The sequence below is a fragment of the Trichoderma harzianum genome (assembly GCF_003025095.1).
Source record: "Trichoderma harzianum CBS 226.95 unplaced genomic scaffold M431scaffold_5, whole genome shotgun sequence".
Lineage (NCBI taxonomy): Eukaryota > Fungi > Ascomycota > Sordariomycetes > Hypocreales > Hypocreaceae > Trichoderma > Trichoderma harzianum.
This window is the reverse complement of record NW_020209253.1, coordinates 411,364-428,605: the sequence shown is the minus strand read 5'-3', so window position 1 is coordinate 428,605 and position 17,242 is coordinate 411,364. Positions and strand designations below refer to the sequence as shown.

The following is a 17,242-nucleotide window of genomic DNA, read 5'->3' as shown; positions in this document are numbered from 1 at the left end:
ATATAAAAAAGCTATGCAATTAGCAATAACCAATCGTCAGACTATAGCGGACAAAACGCCACCAATGGATTGAAATTGGCGCGTGAGTGCATGATGATGCCAGCGACAGCGAGGGGAAATTCGGGGCCGTTGAACCGCCCGTTGTCGTGCATGCAGCAACAGCTTATCGCAAATGTCATGCATGGTCCAAGCTCCTCCCCCACTAAGCGCCAAAATCAACCTTTCGCAACTCTCTGGGCCCATGATCAAATCCAATCCAAACCTCATCTCCACCAAAAAACATCTATTCAATGGCTGCGCTGCCAGTCGCTTGAGGTCGGGCCATCGAGATTAGCTGGACGAGGCGTGCATAAAGCAAGCTTGACCATCGGCGCAGCTCTGAAGCACAACTATCCAGATCGACCGAACGACCACAGGCGACAACAGCTGATCGTCTCACGCGGCCAAAAGCGCTAAATCGCAACACACATCATCCTCGATGGCCTCTGTTGTTGCTGGCCAATCTGCTCGGATTGGCCTTCCCAGACTGGGCAACCGTTTTCTGCAGACCAGCATGTCGACCAGGCGCAGTCTCTCGTCCTACCTGGTCACTCCCAAAGAGCTTCACGAGGCCCTGAAGAAGAACCCTCCGTCTCCGATCAGTCCCGATCCCCGAGTGATTCCCCTGTGCGCCGCCTGGTTCCTTCCCAACGATGAGAGAACCGGCATCCAGGTCTTCCGCGAGCAGCGTATCCCAAAGGCTCGCTTCTTTGACCTAGACAAGGCCATCGACAAGCGCAGCCCATACCCCCACATGCTGCCGGATGCCAAAGGTTTCGCAGCTGCTATGAGCGAATTGGGTATCCGACGAGAGGATGTTGTTGTCGTCTACGATACAAAGGAGCTCGGAATCTTTAGTGCTCCTCGCGTGGCATGGACATTCAGGGCGTTTGGCCACCCCAAGGTACACATCTTGAACAACTTCAAGCAGTGGGTTGCTGAGGGGCTGCCCACCGAGTCCGGAGAGCTATACAACGTCGAGTGCAACCCGTATCCTATCCCCGAGCTTGCATCGGAGAGAGTTGCTAGCTTCGAGGAGGTCAGAGAGGTGGTCTTGGACTCCAACAAGGAGGGAGCAGAAGGGATCCAGATCTTGGACGCGAGACCCAATGGTCGGTTTACGGGCAAGGACCCAGAGCCTCGCGAAGGTCTCTCCTCTGGCCACATGCCAGGATCAATCAGCGTTCCATTCAGCGCCCTCCTTGATCCAGAAACAAAGGCTTTCCTCCCCGCAGATAAGCTGAAACAGCTGTTTGAGGAGAAGGGAATTGACCCCAGCAAGCCCATCATCTCAACTTGCGGAACTGGCGTTACAGCTTGTGCCATCGATACTGCTCTGGAAGCAGCAGGGTACCCCAACGCCAGAAGGGTTTATGATGGTAGTTGGACGTAAGTAGCCTCGTGTTCTTCCAGCATATATATGATTATCAACTAACAGAAAAACAGGGAATGGGCTCAGCGAGTTCAGCCATCGGAGAATTTGATCGTCAAGTCGGAGTAGGGAGACATTTGTACAGCTTGCTGTCGATTTATTTGAGCCACGATACCCTCCCTTTTCTTTTTTTATGATTACTACGCCCCTCAGGCCGTGTACGAATATTGAATTACGGAGTCTCTCCAGCTCGTGTTTGTTCTCTGCTTTGTGCGATATCGTGGTCTCAGCCATCTCAGCTTTTCATGCCAACCTATCTCTATCTGGTGAAACTCAGTGTACGTTGCGCGGCCGAAACAAAATTGTGTCAACAGAATTAGCAAGTTTCCACTTTTGCCCTTTCTTTCCCTTGCGTCTAGTGATGTTGGAATCCATCGGTCAAGCTTTGTTTTCCCATTTTCAATCCTTCTCGATCCCACCGAGGCCCAGAAGACACGAAAAGATACAGTTTCGGTGCTGACTCACCGAGGTGAGCCTTATTCAGCATCTCGGTGACAGCCACACCGACCCACATGTTTTTCGCCTAACAATTGAGGCAGCGACCCACAGGTCTTTGTTAGGGCTCGCCTAACCCAGACCACACCCGTAAAAATTCCCAAGCTGTACTAGACCCCGCCAGCGAAAAAGTTCCCCCAGTACGAGGGCCACAACTCGAGCAAATACAACATCAGGGCCGATCCTGCGCATCGTCAAATCCCGACTCCAAGTCCCTCGCCCAACAAAACAACAACTCCAGAACTTCACAATGGCTGATCGCGGCGGAGCTCGTGGCGGTGGTTTTGCTTCTCGGGGCGGTGCCCGTGGTGGTGATCGTGGTGGCCGTGGTCGTGGCCGTGGCCGTGGTCGCCGTGGCGGCAAGTCTGAGGAGAAGGAGTGGCAGCCCGTCACCAAGCTGGGCCGTCTCGTCAAGGCTGGCAAGATCAACAGCATGGAGGAGATCTACCTGCACTCTCTGCCCATCAAGGAGTACCAGATTGTCGACCAGTTCCTCCCCAAGCTGAAGGATGAGGTCATGAAGGTGCGGATTGCCTCCTTTTCGGCCCCCTTTTTAGGGTTCAATTCTTGCGAAGGCTCCTCTCAGAGGATGGGATGGAAGCGTATAGCGGAATTTTGAGCGAGAGCGCTTCAAAAATGGACAGTTGCGCTAACTAGATTGCTTTTTCACGAATTACAGATCAAGCCCGTCCAGAAGCAGACCCGTGCCGGTCAGCGCACCCGATTCAAGGCCATCGTCATCATTGGTGACTCCGAGGGCCACGTCGGTCTCGGAATCAAGACCTCCAAGGAAGTCGCCACTGCTATCCGTGCCGCCATCATCATCGCCAAGCTGAGCGTCATCCCCGTCCGAAGAGGATACTGGGGCTCCAACCTCGGTCTGCCTCACTCCCTGCCCTGCAAGGAGTCCGGCAAGTGCGGTTCCGTCACTGTCCGAGTAAGCTTCACCCAGTCCATCGGTTGTGTTTGAAAGAGAATTTGGTAGGAATGGTTCATTGACATAATTTCTCCAACAGCTGATCCCTGCCCCCCGTGGTACCGGTATCGTCGCCTCCCCCGCTGTCAAGCGATTCCTCCAGCTCGCCGGTGTTGAGGATGCCTACTCCTCATCCGCCGGTTCCACCAAGACCCTCGAGAACACCCTCAAGGCCACCTTCTCCGCCGTCTCCAACACCTACGGCTTCCTGACCCCCAACCTGTGGAAGGAGACGAAGCTGATCCGATCTCCTCTGGAGGAGTTCTCCGATACCCTGAGGGACGGCAAGCGATACTAGAGAATGGGGGTTGTGCAGTGGTGAGGACTGGAAACGGTGCGCGGAGTCACGATACAACTTGTGTTTCATTGCATGGTTTGGCCGGTTAGGACTTTCGGACATGAGCGTCATGAGGATATAAAATGGCCATGATCCGGAATGAGAAAATAAAAATTTTCAACTGGCGTTGCTTTCTTTCAATATTGCGCCTAACAACGTGCCTCTGGTGACTGGTGTGAAGTTTTTTCGCATTTTTATTGACTTTAATCGCAGCCTTGCTAATTTTCTAATCTGAAATTGTTAAACCACAGCCAATCAGATTCTCTATTACTCCGAATATTCTCAAACGATTTATAGTACATTCCATCTACAGCAGCAATCACCGCCGCTTTGCCGGTTTTAGATACTCAACCATCGGCTCATCAACCTCCATCACATCTCCCAAGCGTCCTTCGCCCTGTATCCGCGTCTCGGGGATATAAAACGTAATCTGACCTGCTTCCAGGGACGAACTCTGGGACTCCATCGTAAAGATATTGGGCTCTCTACGGGTTTTCTTCTCGCCTCTCGCTATTGCGAACAAATCACGTTCTTGTTCTTCTCCCACCTCTCGTTGCGGTCCCACGATACGTCGTCTTTTAGCCGGTCGACTCCGAGGAATCAAATGTCGGGGCACATCTGGCAATCCGAATTCTTCAGCAGAAGCAGCAACACGCCCATCAACGATGGTAGGAGTGCCAAACAAGGCCTCTTTGAGAAAACCTCCCCAGGTGCGCTTTCTCGACGGCGGCGCGAGTCCTGTGAGTTTTAAAAGTGTCAGTTCATATTGCTCTTGATTTCTTATTCTTGGTTCTTGGTTTGGGATGAAACTTACTCTTCTTCATCCTGGTTTCAAACTCCCTCCGTTGCAACGGCGTGTCTCCCATCCAAAACTCTTCTCTCCCTGGCACAAACTTGCGTCTCTGCTCCGCCCTTTTCCAAAACGGCATCTCGGCAGCTTCTTCCAACTCCTCCGCGAAAGCAGCCACATCTTCCCCAACATCAGCAGCCTGAACCTCATCCTCTGAGGCCTTTCGTTTCGCTGGCCCCCTGGACCTAATGACTCTTTGTCTGCTCTCAGACTGCCAGTGCACCGGCCAGTTATTAATGTCCCAAAACATATGCACAGGCTTCTTTCTCGAGGGATGACCAAATGTCCAGACTGGCTCGCGGCGCATAGTGGTTTTCTGCTTTTGAGCTGCGAGGGCGGCTTGTTTCTTTTCTTCTTCGACTTCTTCTTTCTGGAGCTGGACTTTGAGAGCCTGGACACGAGATTTCTTGGTTTCGTCATCGAGATTGTTGTCGTTCAATATCTCTGCCGTCTTTTCTGAGAGGCGCTTCTTCCAGATAGTTGGATCCACGACCTTGTATCTCGTGGCGTAGCTGTTATACGGCAGATGCAGCGGCCATATCATCGTCTTGTTCTCATGTGCCTCGCGCAAAAGATTCTTGCGAACCAATTCATAGGCCTCTTTGCTCTCGGGCCACTCTTTTTGTGTCCAGGCCTCTCTGTGCTCGTTGTACGCATCAGGGTCGGCAATCTTGACCACGTCAGGGTATGTCATGGTAATCCGCCAGGAGCTTGTATTAGCAGGGTTAGTAGCCGGATTGTTGGGGCGTTTCTCTGTGTCTTCTTCCCAGTAAGAAATTATCACGTCAAGAAAGTTACGGTTATACTCTTGTGTCTCGGGGTCGCTCAGCTTCTTTTCGTTTTCCTCGTGCCGGGCTTGTAGTTCCCTGAGCGTCTTTCCGAGGCGGTAGCCCAGACAGAGAAAGAAGTTGGTCGTCTTCTCGCACCATTCGGGGTTTGTCACTGGGTTCTCTATGAATTCGTGGAGAGATAGAACGTCTTCTCTTTGAGGCATACCCCAGGGATGGGTGTCGAAATCCTCAGTCGATGCGGATCCTATTCTCTCACTCGAGCTCACACTTGTGTCGTATTGGATTTGGTCCATATTCTCGCCTTCAGGGCTGACCTGCGAGGTGTTGGAAGCAGGTGGCTCCTCTTCCGAATCATGCTGCATCTGAGGCTCAGGATCTGGCCATCTGACCAAGTCTTCAGGATGAAACTCTGTCTCTGGCCTCCCAAACATCCACTCTCCTGTCACCTCGTTCTTGTAAAGCCTATTGCTGTTAGTCTCTGCTCTACAGCCATGAAAATGGAGAAAGGGAACTCACTTTATGATCCTCAGATCGCGCAGCTTTGGAGCCAGCTGCTTCACATCCTTCTCCGTAAACTCATATCTCTTCACCTCTCCACCACATGTGGCATTCAGCTCCTTTAGGAACTTCTCCATCGTCTTAGGCTCCGTATCCCTGAACAGCGAAAAGGGATCGATATCCTGCATCATCTGCGTTACTCTGGACACCATAATCTCTCCTCGCTTTCCGAGAGATTCCTCCAGCTCCAGTGAGCGATTCCGCGAAGGCTGACAGATGTACTCTAGCCATGCCGCCTCCGTTGGCCGCAAATTGGCAATGGCGAAAGTGACACCACCGTCAGCTGTTTCAAGCTCATGCTCGCTGAATCTCAAATCCATTTCATTCGTAATCGGTTCCGCTGCCAGGCCGGTATTCACAGCGTCCAAAACCCCTATGATGAAGTCTCGAGGAGCTCGGTTCTTCGCCCGTTTCAGACCTTGCAGAATCTTCTCACAACGCCGCAGGAACTTATACGTCCTGCTCATATCGCGATCCATAAGATCTGGAAGAACAGGGCCCTTCCAATTTTGGGGGAGCTCCATGACGGGCCTGTCGCCCCCCAGCCACCTCTTATGGCCATATGATTCCTTAATGGCGTGCTCCCTCGTCCACTCTGCCCAGCGCTGCTCTTCCTTTTTGAACCACTGGTAGGCTCTAGTATAAGCCCAAGGATCTCGCGACTCTTTCACGGGGGGATCTGCAAACATCTTGTGAGGGTAGATGATTCCCATGTCCAGCTTCTTCTCAACGGGAGGGTCTGGAAGAGTGAGAGCCCGCTCAAGGGTACACATTTTTAGATTCTCGCCGTGGGTGAAGATGTTAAGACACTGCTGCAGCGCCGCCCGCTTGCCACCGCGGAACTGCGCAAATGCTTCCAGGGTCTCCCTATTGACTCGCAAGGTGCTGTCGTGACTCTGATGCGGAGGATGAATGTCGTCTTTGCTGGCCAGGAATCGCGCCGTCTTCACGATACCGCCCTTCATGCAATCTTCGTACGCTTCATTTTCGCACGCTGCAAGGTTTGCTGGAGATGTGGTGGCAGCAAACGGGCTCGCCGCCCAGAATTTTTCGCTATCGTTCCGATATGGCTCGAGATAGTCTCTTCTCAAGACACCGGCCGGCATCTCATACTGCCAGTCATGCACGCTCGCCACATCGGCGTGAAGGAGACGTCGAGGGCCGGACAAATTACGCTGCACGCCGCTCCCACCGCGAAACGCAATACTGGAGCCCGGAACTTGTGGCAGTCTCTTGCTCTGTTCTGGCAACAAGTCTGTTGGAGGGTCGACGATGAGCTCCGGTTTTCCGTAATAGTAGTTTTCAAATATCTGGTGAACTCGCAGCATGTTGATGGCTTCTTCAAGATCGTGGATCCAGTCTTCGCCTTGCCAAATGGAGCTCAGGTAGCCAAAGTACTCTGTCAGCTCTGCAAATTTGCGCTGCCAGTCCACCGTGCAATCGGTATCTTCGTCGGCAAGAAAGTTCTTGGCCCGAGGCAGTTGGATCCTAGGTCCCTCGATGTACCATCCCTTGTAAGGCTGTAGCTGCAAATTGCTGGGCGTTAGGGAAATTCCAGGTCGTTGTGGTGTGTCTTCCACGATCTCATCTTCGAGGCTGATACTATCTCCATCTTCATCTGCGTTCTCTTCTGAGCTAGGTGACCCAATAGTCATCTCCAGCTCCAGCTCGATCCCAGATTTGGCAGGAAGCTGACCAAATATCTTCTTCTGAAACTTCTCTTGATGTCTTTGTGAGATGTCTGATATGTTGGCAAGACATTCAGCGAAGGCCACCTTAGGTTGCGGTGGCACGTTTGGTGCCCCTTGGTTGATCTTTCTGCCCTCTATACTTAGGATGGTGTCCATATGTTGGTACATTCTCTCCGCGACTTCGAGCTCTTGAAGTGACAATGACCAGGCGGTGGCCAAACTGCCGTTCAAATCATTGTGTAGCGGATCGAAAGTGTTGAAAGCATCTATACATTCAGATAATGCGTCTTTTGATGCCATGATTGGTGAAGCTGCAGTAGGAGCTCCTTCCTCCAAGTCTACCGCATTCTCGGCATCTCCGTTCTCTTCATATCATATTAGCCTTTTCATCTCTGTCAAGGGCGATGGATTTTGCTTTTACCTTTTGCAATTGGCAGCCAGCTCACACTATCCGTTTTTGTTGAATGTGTGCTTTGAGACGCTCCACCGGAGGATGATGTTGTTGTTTGACCTACACCTTCATTGCCAATACCAGCGTTCCCTGAATTTTGGTCCTCGAGGCATGGATATCGGCAGCCAAATAGCTGTGAGAATAGCCGACGGCAGCGAGGATGTTCTTGAAAAAAGGTGTCCAAAACACGATCTCTCACGATAAGATTCAACTTCTGTATGAGGTCACCAGGCTTTCCAGAGGTGCCCAATTGTCGTACTTCCGACGGCAAATTCTGTAAATTTTGAGAAAAGATTGTTCCTATCTTCTCTATGCACCGAAATGATGGTTAGATTTGACGTCCAGATACAGGCCAACGAAACGGCTGAACTCACCAAGAATGTCTTCGACACAATCCAAAAGTTCGAGCTGTAGAATATCCTCGGTTTGATCTTCGGCACCCGTGGATATTTCAAATTGAATTATAGGATCTGACGAGTCAATCTCCATCTCTTGCACCTCGGTGCATGATGCGAGGGTCGTCATTGTGAGATATTGTCAACTGTTCAAGTATCGACTGTGAGCTTTCTTCTGCACCTTCAAGTCACGATCAATGCTAAAATGAAGAGAGGAAATGGGTCAACCATAAAATTGGTCTTCATTATTTGGGAAGTTCTGACTAAAAGACCATTTTCGAGTACAGCAAGTCATTCTTTGTATGCCTATTCCGGACATTCTGTGAGCACAAAGGATGTTTGTGTCCGAATTTAGATCTGCTAAAGCTATTTTTGGTTCTTTGTCATGTCAAAGCATGAATAAGAGTAGAAATACCGTATTCTGGAAGCCTGGGATGCATTGTTTAGGTGCTTTGCTCTACCAGCACAACTCCTGTCTTGGTCGTGTGCTATTTTCAGCTCCGTACGACTCGGAGGACATCGATTTCACCAGACAAAGCATATGCGATCATACTGGTGCTTTATTGGTGTTATGCTGCCAACATTGCATGAGATTCAATTTACAGCTTCTCAAATGAACTTATATTCGCCACAGTAGTACGAGTTTACACCACCGTCATTTCTCCATCAATGGTGTCTCACGGTGAACTTTGGACATCTTGCACTATTATACCAAATAATGCACCAATTCACAACACAACTTATTCATCGGCTGCACAATAAAATTTCCAGCTTAGAGATCCGTTAGACAATATTCCACCAATTAGAATCATGCCGCGGTACAAGTTACCGCACGTGGCAACAACATCACGAACATCCATCATACATCTCCAGGGTAACCCACTTACACCACAGCAACACCATCAACGCCGTTATGATATCTTGAAAGAGGCCATCTGACAGACAATCAAAGCACATTGAGCCCCATTCCCCAACCTTCCAATCCACATCATAGCCAGAATCAAGCACAAACTACGACACTACAAAGCAGCGCCCCGTCCCAACCACTCATTGAAAACCTCCTCAGACAAAGAAAAAAATAGCGTCCATCCACCTTATCCCAATATCACATACCTCAACCCTCAAAAGAAAAAAAGCACGAATCTCACTCAAACCAACCCCTACATCCAACCACTCATTCCTTTGTTCCCAATACATCCCCTACATAGAGAAACAACCCCCCTCAAACGCAAACAAAAAAAAAAAAAAACCTCAAACATGAAAGCCCTTTCCAAACCCGTCCCAAAAAAAAAAACCAACCTCGTTTCGTTTCATCTCATGACCACCCGTGCATCTCTCTTGTTTGCCTTTTGTTTCCAATATTTGCCCTCCTTTTACGACTAACGAACCCCCCACATGCAACCCAACCTTCTTTTTCTTCTATTTCGCCTTCCTTTTGTTTGTTCTACCAACCAACCTCTTCCCATCAATCAACCTCTCAGAGTCCCTCCCTCTCCCTCGCCCCTTTTTTCAAAGCTAAACTCACCACCAACCTCACCGATTTTCTTCCAAAAGAAAAGAAAAAGAAAAACCAACCACCACCAAAAAACCATCACACACTCACCCTCACACAATTCCCCTTCCTTCCTTTGTCCTCTCCCTTCCAAACCCAACACCCAAAAAACACAAATGGCAAATCATAAGGTATCTATCTCACTGCATACATTGTATATTCGTATGCAGTTGTAAATGACACACCGTTTTGCACCTCCCGCTTGTAGACTAGCTTAGTCAACCTCTCTCACAAACATTCCCCCGAGTTTGCCCTTCCATCAAACCAAAATCCACCAACTTGCGCATTCTTGGCGCATACCAACGGCCCGGACTGCGTCAGTCTCACCAAATTCGCCGAGATTAAAGTCTGTAGTCTGTAGAGAGAAAGAGAGATGTGTTGGGGGGGAATACGATAGAGCCTCTGTCACCTGTGATACCAACTAAGTATCGTTTCAACTTACATGCTTACTGTAGATAGGTACTAGGTAGTTGGCGTTGGAGTTGGCATCAACCATGGCATCAACATCACCACTTTACATAGCATGGAGCAAAACGACTTCTCGTCATCACTCGCCAGTGCAGGCGAGAAAGATTACCATACAACTAGCTGTACCACGTTACATACAAGATGGGCCAAACAGGCGCCTACCACTTGTCCAAGAACCACTAAAGCACACGCACTGCTTCAAAGAACTTTTACTTCTTTTTTTTTGTGCCTGTTCGCACTACCTTATATGTACAGGCCGAGGGGTATTTGAGAGGCTAACCTTTCACCTTTCAATGCCGCCTTCAATCGACCAAATAGGCGGCAAAGCACTCTGTCCAATCCCTTCTTTCCGGAAGAGAGCGATGGGTATCACTGCGCCTGAGCGCTATTCCGTCCGCCGTTTCCCATCTGCTGTTCGAAAGAATTATACACCAATATTGCCTTGCTTGCAGCAAGGCTCATGTTTCCTCCCATATGCCAAGTAGAGATTAGATCCGAAAGTCGAGTGAAAAAGTAAAAAAAATAAAAACTTTCGGCTGCTTCTTTGCGTCCCCCTCCGCTCCGTGGTATCCTTGACTTTTTTCTCTTCAGGGGCCACTTTGCATTCTTTAGTGTTCCTTTCCGTTCCCCCATCTCAAGGCTGGCCAAATTCCCCCTTCAACTCCTCTATCCCCTCAAATACTATATCCACCACAAAGATAGAACCCCCTTTTCTATCGGGGGCCCCCGCAACTCCTGGATAAGCATGGTACCATACCCGTGGAAACCATACACAGTGCCCAGAAGCGCAGAAACTGAAAATGAAATAAAAAACGACTCGAGGAAAATTGGGTATGATCCGCGTTCCATTTTTTTGGTGCCATGAAGACTTGCTGAAAATTTGATTGCGAAATAAATGAATAAAAAAGACTAGAAAAATAAGGGATTAAAATCAATCGCTAAATGCCATGACGTAGATATGAGACAGATCATTCTGAGAGTGACTGTCAGGTTGAATGTGATTGCTTGGAAGAGGTGTGAGTCCAAAGCCATGACCTCGAAGTTTGAAACATGAACATCCCCTCCCACCCATAAGCGAATATGGACAAGAGGGGAGAGAAGAAGCGGTGTACTTGAATTAATCGACGACTATGCCAAACGTATGCGCCACCAAGGCTCCTATTGCTGGTGGATTCCATGCTGGTTCACAAAAGCGGCGTACTGCTGCACGTGCTGGGGATATGAAGAAGAATGGCTCTGGGGGGTTGGCGTAACGGGACATCGGGGCGGCAGTTGGTGGTACGAGTCCACCTTGGCCGTGTTTCCGTAGGCGTTGTCGGGAGTAATGGGAGGCGTCAGGTAACCGTCGAAACCGGTAGCAGCGCCGTGGCCATGGCCCTTCTGGGGAGTGCTGTAGATGTCGGCGTGTCTTGAAGGAGGCTCGGCGGGAGGAGACTGGGGGCCGGCCTGGCGCCTGGCCATCGCAGCCTGCTCGGCCATGAAGTCGGCCAGCTTCTGTGAAACCTTGGACAGGGACGATGAAGAGTACTTGCGGGCCAGGGTAGGCGAGGGCTGGTTGAGGTGTTGAGAGAGAGTCAACAGCGTCAGGTTCTCGGTGTGGTCCCAGTCACCGTCGTTGACCTCGGGTCTTCCAAGGATGGCTCTCGCCAAGGCCAAGGAGGAGCGTGCCATCATCGAGGGCTTTGTCGAAACAAAATCGCGATGGTACAGGGCAATCTCGCAAAGGTAGGCAGCCATGTGCTCCACCTCCTTGTCGTCCTGCTCCTCGGCAACCATGAGCTGGGTGAAGAAGTCGACAGTGGGGTGGCCGATGGTCCATTCCAGGGTGTTGAGGACGTGCATCTCCATTTGGGTGAACATGCCAGCATCATATAGGCCGCAGCACATGTTGTTGAGTTCGTGAATCTGAGGCACACGGTCCTTCTTGTCGCCGTACTTGGCCGCGATGAGGAGAGCGGCACACCCAACGAGCTGGTAGTGTTGCTTATATACTACACGCCGTGAGCAGTACCGGTCCAGCAGGTTGACGGTGAGGAACAGCGTCTCGGGCAGCAGGGCGAAGGCGGCGTGGGCCTCGATGAGGAAGTCGATGAGGTAAGGTCGCATAAACCATTGGATCTCACGTTGCATGTCGATGAGGTTAGCATCGGGAAGAGTCTCCTCCTGTTTGAGTGTTAGCAGGTTTAAAAAGGAACAAGACGGAGGAACAAGGCTGAGTTTGTTCGTCGTCTAGGCTTGGAGGTCAACATGCCTCCATGTGTCGCATATGCGTCATGATATCTCCCAGGTACTCTTCGCCCGCAAGACGAGAGAGCTCGCAGGCAATGGTGTCTTGCCGACTGCGCGCGAGCATCTTGGCGGTTTCCCGGGCTCGGGTACTGGACTGGGGTTCATCCTCGATGAAGAAGTGTTCGTCAGGCTGAGCGTAGGCCATGATGTCGGATGGGGTTGGCGAACAGGATGGTGAAAATTAGTTTTTGTCGGTGTGATGATTATATGTCTAAAAGAGTGACGGGCAAGTTCTCCAGGAATCTTTGAGTGGGAGAGACTATTGAAACAAAAAGAGCGAGCCTTGGGTGTATCAAGGAGTGAATGCCACCCTAGGAATTAAGATATTAAGATATTAAGGAGCGTGGTGAAAAAACTAATGGAAAAGAGTGACTGTGGCTGGGAAGAAAGCCGGGAGCATGTAGACTGGATATTCAATCGAAAAACGCAAAAGGGACCGGGGGAAAAGGGGCGCCGTTCAAGGACGACCAAGGGGACCGACTCGACAGCTCTAATAGAAAACCAATGGTGTTAGTCAAAAATGCCCGATATAGAAGTGCCATCGCAAGACATGGAGGCGGAAAATGATATGGCGCAGAAAAAGCCTTTCCCCTGAGCTGGATGAATCCACCCGCCTCGCTCCCTTTACTGAATGGGGGGTTGGCTGGCATGGAGGTGCAAGATGGATTGGCACGAGGGTGCGATGGACCGAGCAGGGGGAGGTCTCTCTTACCGCCACGTACGAGGAAACAAGGGACAGTGACAGGATAGTCAATGAGACACCTCGGGCAATTGGCGGGATCAACGAGTTAACGTCTCCCGCAGAGCAATGCACCGAATGATAGTCGAGCACAGCTGTGGAGCAGATGCTGAGAATGCGGAGAGCGGGCTCGGGTATGCAGCTGTCGAAGGGAGCGCACATCAGAATATTAGATTATGCCTGCGGATACTGGCGATTCTCGAGGCTGATTTGATGGAAGGAAGAGAAGGGAAAAGAAAGCAAAGCAGCGAAAGAAGAAAAAAAAAAGCCCTTACCTTTTGTCACACTCGAACACCTTGAACCTGGAAGGACACCGAAAGGCGGTGGGAAGTAACGATTAAATCATACGAGGTGGTGAGTGGGAAAAATTGTCAAGAGGCTGACTCTTTTAAAAGCGGAAGCTGGGCGAGAATAAGGTGACGGGGAACTGAAGTCAGATCCACCAAGCAACCAGATCCTGCAGATTTCAACAACGAAACCGGGCGATTTGATCGAGACAAAGCAATTGGGGCCTGTCTACGATGTGCAGTCTCGGAAAAAATCTTCTTCTTCCTTCTTTCTATCCTTCTCGATATCGTCTCGTGAGTGGCCGGAGAACGAAAGGGCGAGAAAAGAAAAAAAAAAAAAGGTTGGCGAGCCAGGAGTTGAGGAAGTTCCTTGTCGCTAGAGGTAAGGAATTCTGGCGAGAAAAGGGCCAGGCGGAGAAAAAAAAAAAGCAGGCACCAAAAAAGACAACGAGGAAGCAAGAAAGAATAGAAGAATGCCAGTGAATAAAACAAAAAATACCAGTCCTTGATTCACTTTTATTCCTCTCCTCTCTCTTCCGTCTCGGAGCTTCTCCTTGGGTTGCTTTATAAGAGGGCCGCAGAAGAAGGGGGTTCGTCTTCGAGCGGTAGCCGGTCGGGGGATTCGATTCTCCTCAGTCCAAGGCCAAAACTCCTGAATCGACCTACTCTAAGGGTCGGCAGAGGAAGCGGTGGAATGGATGAGGGAATGAGTGGATAGGGAAGAGAGAGAGAGGGGAGGAAGAGAGGTGGGATAAGAGGTAGGAGGAGGAGGAAGAAAAGAGAGAGGACTGGAGGAGAGGTAGTTTTAACTGGACAGGGCCAATCTGTAATGCGAAAGCTAGGGAATCTCCGTAGGTAGAGGCACAGCAGCAGCAGCAGCAGCACAGCGCAGCGAGAGGAGCGGGTGAGGAGGGTACGAGCTGAGCGGTACGGGACTGTACTAAGGTACTGCGCGCTGGGTACTGGGTACATGCGCCCGGTACAAGTACTTGCCCCGTGCAGACAGGTACCACGCTTGGAGCAGCGCACTTGTGAGCTTGCTAGCAGCACCGCGACCCCCTGTCGTGTACTATAGGTACGGAGAGGTACCCGCGGAGGGAGGTAGCGAGTACAGCCAGCGCAGGGCAGGACGGTACCGGTGCGGCTACACCTGTGCTCCGTACCTGGTACGTAAAGTACAGCACAGTAGCTCGCAGCGTGGAGCAGCAAGCAGCATGGAACATGGAACATGGAACCTGGGAAGCGTCCGGGTCTGGCCTGGCCCTTGCTGGGCTCCTCAGTGGTTCAGTGGTTCCAGAGCCCCAGCCGGCGGCCCCCAGTGCAGTGGCTCTCGCAGTCCTGTGCCTTTTTTTGCTCTTCCATCTTCCTTGCCTGAAAGTGACCGCGTCCAGAGAGAGTGGTGTGGGCTGGACGGCTACAGGGGGAGTGAGCCAGCCAGGCCGAAGGGGGTGCGTAGCTGCGAGTGGTTGTTAGTGGTCCAGTTGCTGCTGGAGGTGCTAAGCTAAGGCAGTGGGAGGGGGGTGCCGTTGCGAGATGGGACATGGAGACTTTTTCGCTATGGACGAGTCGAGTTTGGCGGTTGTATCGTAATTGTTTACATAACATTTCAAACGCTGGGCTGGGCTGTGATGCGATGCGATGCGATGCGATGCGTGTTGTATCCGTGGATGCGGTACGGGGGACGTGTGTGCGTCGGGGTCGTGTTTGCGAGTTAAGGTCGAATAATGCGAGGGGACAATCAATACTCCGTGGACGCGCACAACAACACAACAAACACCCCCCGAGTCTGCACAAAACGAAGATGATAGGGGGATAATCCTCACAATACCGCCTAAATACTTGTGCACGCAGCTTATACCTATTCTGCAGCAAATTAGGAAGTGCATCGACGAGGCAAGGCGGTTCCAAAACAACACAATGCCAAACGAGACAGTCTCCAATAGCCTGTTTCCGCTGGGTTTGGGTGAACAGTGAATATCAATACTTGTATGTACTTGTCTTTTTCACGAGCGCACACAATTTCCTCCCTACCTTAGTACTAGGCAAGGCAGGTAGGTCTGTCTGTACGAGGACAGTACGGTATTATCCAGCGCTGCACAGCCAATTTCTTCTGCAGTCGTTTGATTGCTCCCATCCCCATCAATCAAATCGTGCGTGCGTGCGTCCTGACAAAGGCGGTGTCGCTGCTGACGAGGGCCGTGGTACGAGAAATGGCCACAAGTGCTGTGCGCTCTGAGATTTGGCGCCCGGAAACCCCCTTTTTTTCTGCTCTCCAATCCAAGTGGCAGTTCCACGGGCAAGCAGGGATTCGGCCTGGATTCGGCGACGGAGCGGTTTGATGTTGGTGATGAGCAGCACTGGGCAATTAACGTCCCTCCGTCCAATGTTTTCCTTTTTCCTTTTTTTTTTTTTCTTATTTGCGGCGGTGCTGGTGCCTGGCGAGGCAAGGCAAGACTTGCGTACGGCGTCGTCCGTCTGCTGAGATGTGAGATCAATCGGATCACTCAAATGGGCTGGTGCTCTGTACGGAGTACATGCAACAGCAAACACCACCACCACTACCAGCAGCAAATGCGCAATAGCCTCAACGTTAAAAAGTGCTTGTTCCTGTACTCGCTCTTCGGATAAGAACCACCCCTGTCGCCTCCAATGCGGAGTAGTGCCTCATGCATATGCATTCATTACATATCCCACTCACATCTAAAGCGCGCCAAGGCCAGATATTTGGTGCAATTGTGGCTTGTGCACCGCCTAAAGCAGACTGAATCGGCACTGACACCAATGTATAACATCGTCATGACTTTGCCTGCATTCGTTGCTGGGCCTCCAAGACGGTGAGTGGTCGCCGACTCGGCCGCTGTGTGTCTACAATATCAAGTCTTCCAGCTCATAGGTCGTCGTACGGGCGGCCTGATGTCGAAGCCTCTTGTTGATGTTGACATGTGCAAGTATTATTTATTATTCCGGTCATGATATTGGGCCTTGCTGTTGTTTGTTTTGGGCCCTGAATCGGGCCTCACTCCGTCTGCCAGGTCAGAGACCCATTTCCATCTTGCGCGTGACAGGAAAAGAGCTTGTGGCAGCCGATGGCCCATCCATCCAACTCCTACCGTATGTACGTTGCAGGTACAAGCGGCAAAATGTCCAGGCACTCTGACAGAAGCTGCGAAAGCTTAACGACGACTATTTCGTACCGAGCTTTTTACTTTTGCTAGCTGAGGCCGCATGTTGCCCGCACACCTCCGTCAAATTCAAGGTACGAGCAGGTACTATCAAAAATCGGATGTCTATAAAACATTCAACTTCAAGACGTGAAATGAGGTTTGCACGTGGCCAGTCTTTGGCGGAGAAACAGCCCGTGCAAAGCATCAGCCGTTTGCACACCGATAGACGTGTCCAGGATCTCTTGAGCAAGCTTCGCTTATTATGGAATGTCTAATGGAACGTGTCCGGGCCTTCTAAGAACACGACCCCCGTGGTGCTGCATGTTGGCCCTGTCAAATTTCCAGCTTCCCCGAGCTCGCGCCAAGTGGGATTGGAAGATGATCCATGATCCGTGATGCGTCAGACGCAAAAAGACACGCGCTTCCCAAATGGACCCGTATCTGGACGTGACAGAAGAGACAAGAGGCGGTTGTGCCTGAAGCTGAGTGGCACTGATGCGCCTTTGGCATCCCATGGATATCAGAAAAGGGCAGCGAACGGCATCACAAGTGCAGTCGGCGGATGCCACTTTCAGAAAATGCGGAGATGCTGCCTAGTGCGGCCCCTGTAGCTCACTGGTGATTTGATCGCCGATGCTTCAAGATGCGTCTTGACCGCGCATTTGCTCCCTCTCGACTGCAGTTGACTATCATATTAGTCTGCATGAGAAAGTCTGAGGATGTTGATG

General features: G+C 50.9%; 5 protein-coding genes across 5 annotated transcripts; 2 read left to right on the top strand and 3 right to left on the bottom strand.

Moving 5' to 3' along the window:
- Positions 1 to 478: 478 nt before the first annotated feature.
- On the top strand, positions 479 to 1,540 carry M431DRAFT_84065 (hypothetical protein; the record flags this gene model as incomplete). Its single annotated transcript, XM_024923389.1, has 2 exons — positions 479 to 1,428; positions 1,486 to 1,540. The coding sequence occupies 2 exons, from the start codon at positions 479 to 481 to the stop codon at positions 1,538 to 1,540; spliced, it is 1,005 nt and encodes a 334-aa protein (XP_024775097.1).
- Positions 1,541 to 2,216: 676 nt separating this feature from the next.
- Positions 2,217 to 3,240, top strand: M431DRAFT_480953 (hypothetical protein; the record flags this gene model as incomplete). The annotated part of the gene is made up of 3 exons (XM_024915917.1): positions 2,217 to 2,489; positions 2,646 to 2,903; positions 2,983 to 3,240. The coding sequence occupies 3 exons, from the start codon at positions 2,217 to 2,219 to the stop codon at positions 3,238 to 3,240; spliced, it is 789 nt and encodes a 262-aa protein (XP_024775096.1).
- Positions 3,241 to 3,598: 358 nt separating this feature from the next.
- Positions 3,599 to 8,145, bottom strand: M431DRAFT_493855 (hypothetical protein; the record flags this gene model as incomplete). The annotated part of the gene is made up of 5 exons (XM_024917169.1): positions 3,599 to 4,017; positions 4,094 to 5,382; positions 5,437 to 7,480; positions 7,702 to 7,929; positions 7,995 to 8,145. 5 exons carry the CDS (start codon positions 8,143 to 8,145, stop codon positions 3,599 to 3,601), a joined length of 4,131 nt encoding a protein of 1,376 aa, XP_024775095.1.
- Positions 8,146 to 11,038: 2,893 nt separating this feature from the next.
- M431DRAFT_400503 (hypothetical protein) lies at positions 11,039 to 12,575 on the bottom strand. The gene is made up of 2 exons (XM_024914866.1): positions 12,287 to 12,575; positions 11,039 to 12,198 (listed from the first exon to the last, which is right to left on the bottom strand). Exons 1-2 carry the CDS (start codon positions 12,467 to 12,469, stop codon positions 11,194 to 11,196), a joined length of 1,188 nt encoding a protein of 395 aa, XP_024775094.1. The 5' UTR covers positions 12,470 to 12,575; the 3' UTR covers positions 11,039 to 11,193.
- Positions 12,576 to 14,188: 1,613 nt separating this feature from the next.
- M431DRAFT_493853 (hypothetical protein) lies at positions 14,189 to 16,148 on the bottom strand (the record flags this gene model as incomplete). Its single annotated transcript, XM_024917168.1, has 6 exons — positions 14,189 to 14,285; positions 14,407 to 14,513; positions 14,586 to 14,806; positions 15,449 to 15,615; positions 15,645 to 15,707; positions 16,045 to 16,148. 6 exons carry the CDS (start codon positions 16,146 to 16,148, stop codon positions 14,189 to 14,191), a joined length of 759 nt encoding a protein of 252 aa, XP_024775093.1.
- Between the last annotated feature and the right edge of the window lie 1,094 nt (positions 16,149 to 17,242).

Excerpts from the sequence above, each read along its gene's own strand:
- M431DRAFT_400503 (XM_024914866.1), bottom strand. The coding sequence starts at position 12,469 with ATGGCCTACGCTCAGCCTGACGAACACTTCTTCATCGAGGATGAACCC. Across the intron at positions 12,199-12,286 it reads CGCATATGCGACACATGGAG|GAGGAGACTCTTCCCGATGC; the intron begins GCATGTTGACCT and ends ACACTCAAACAG.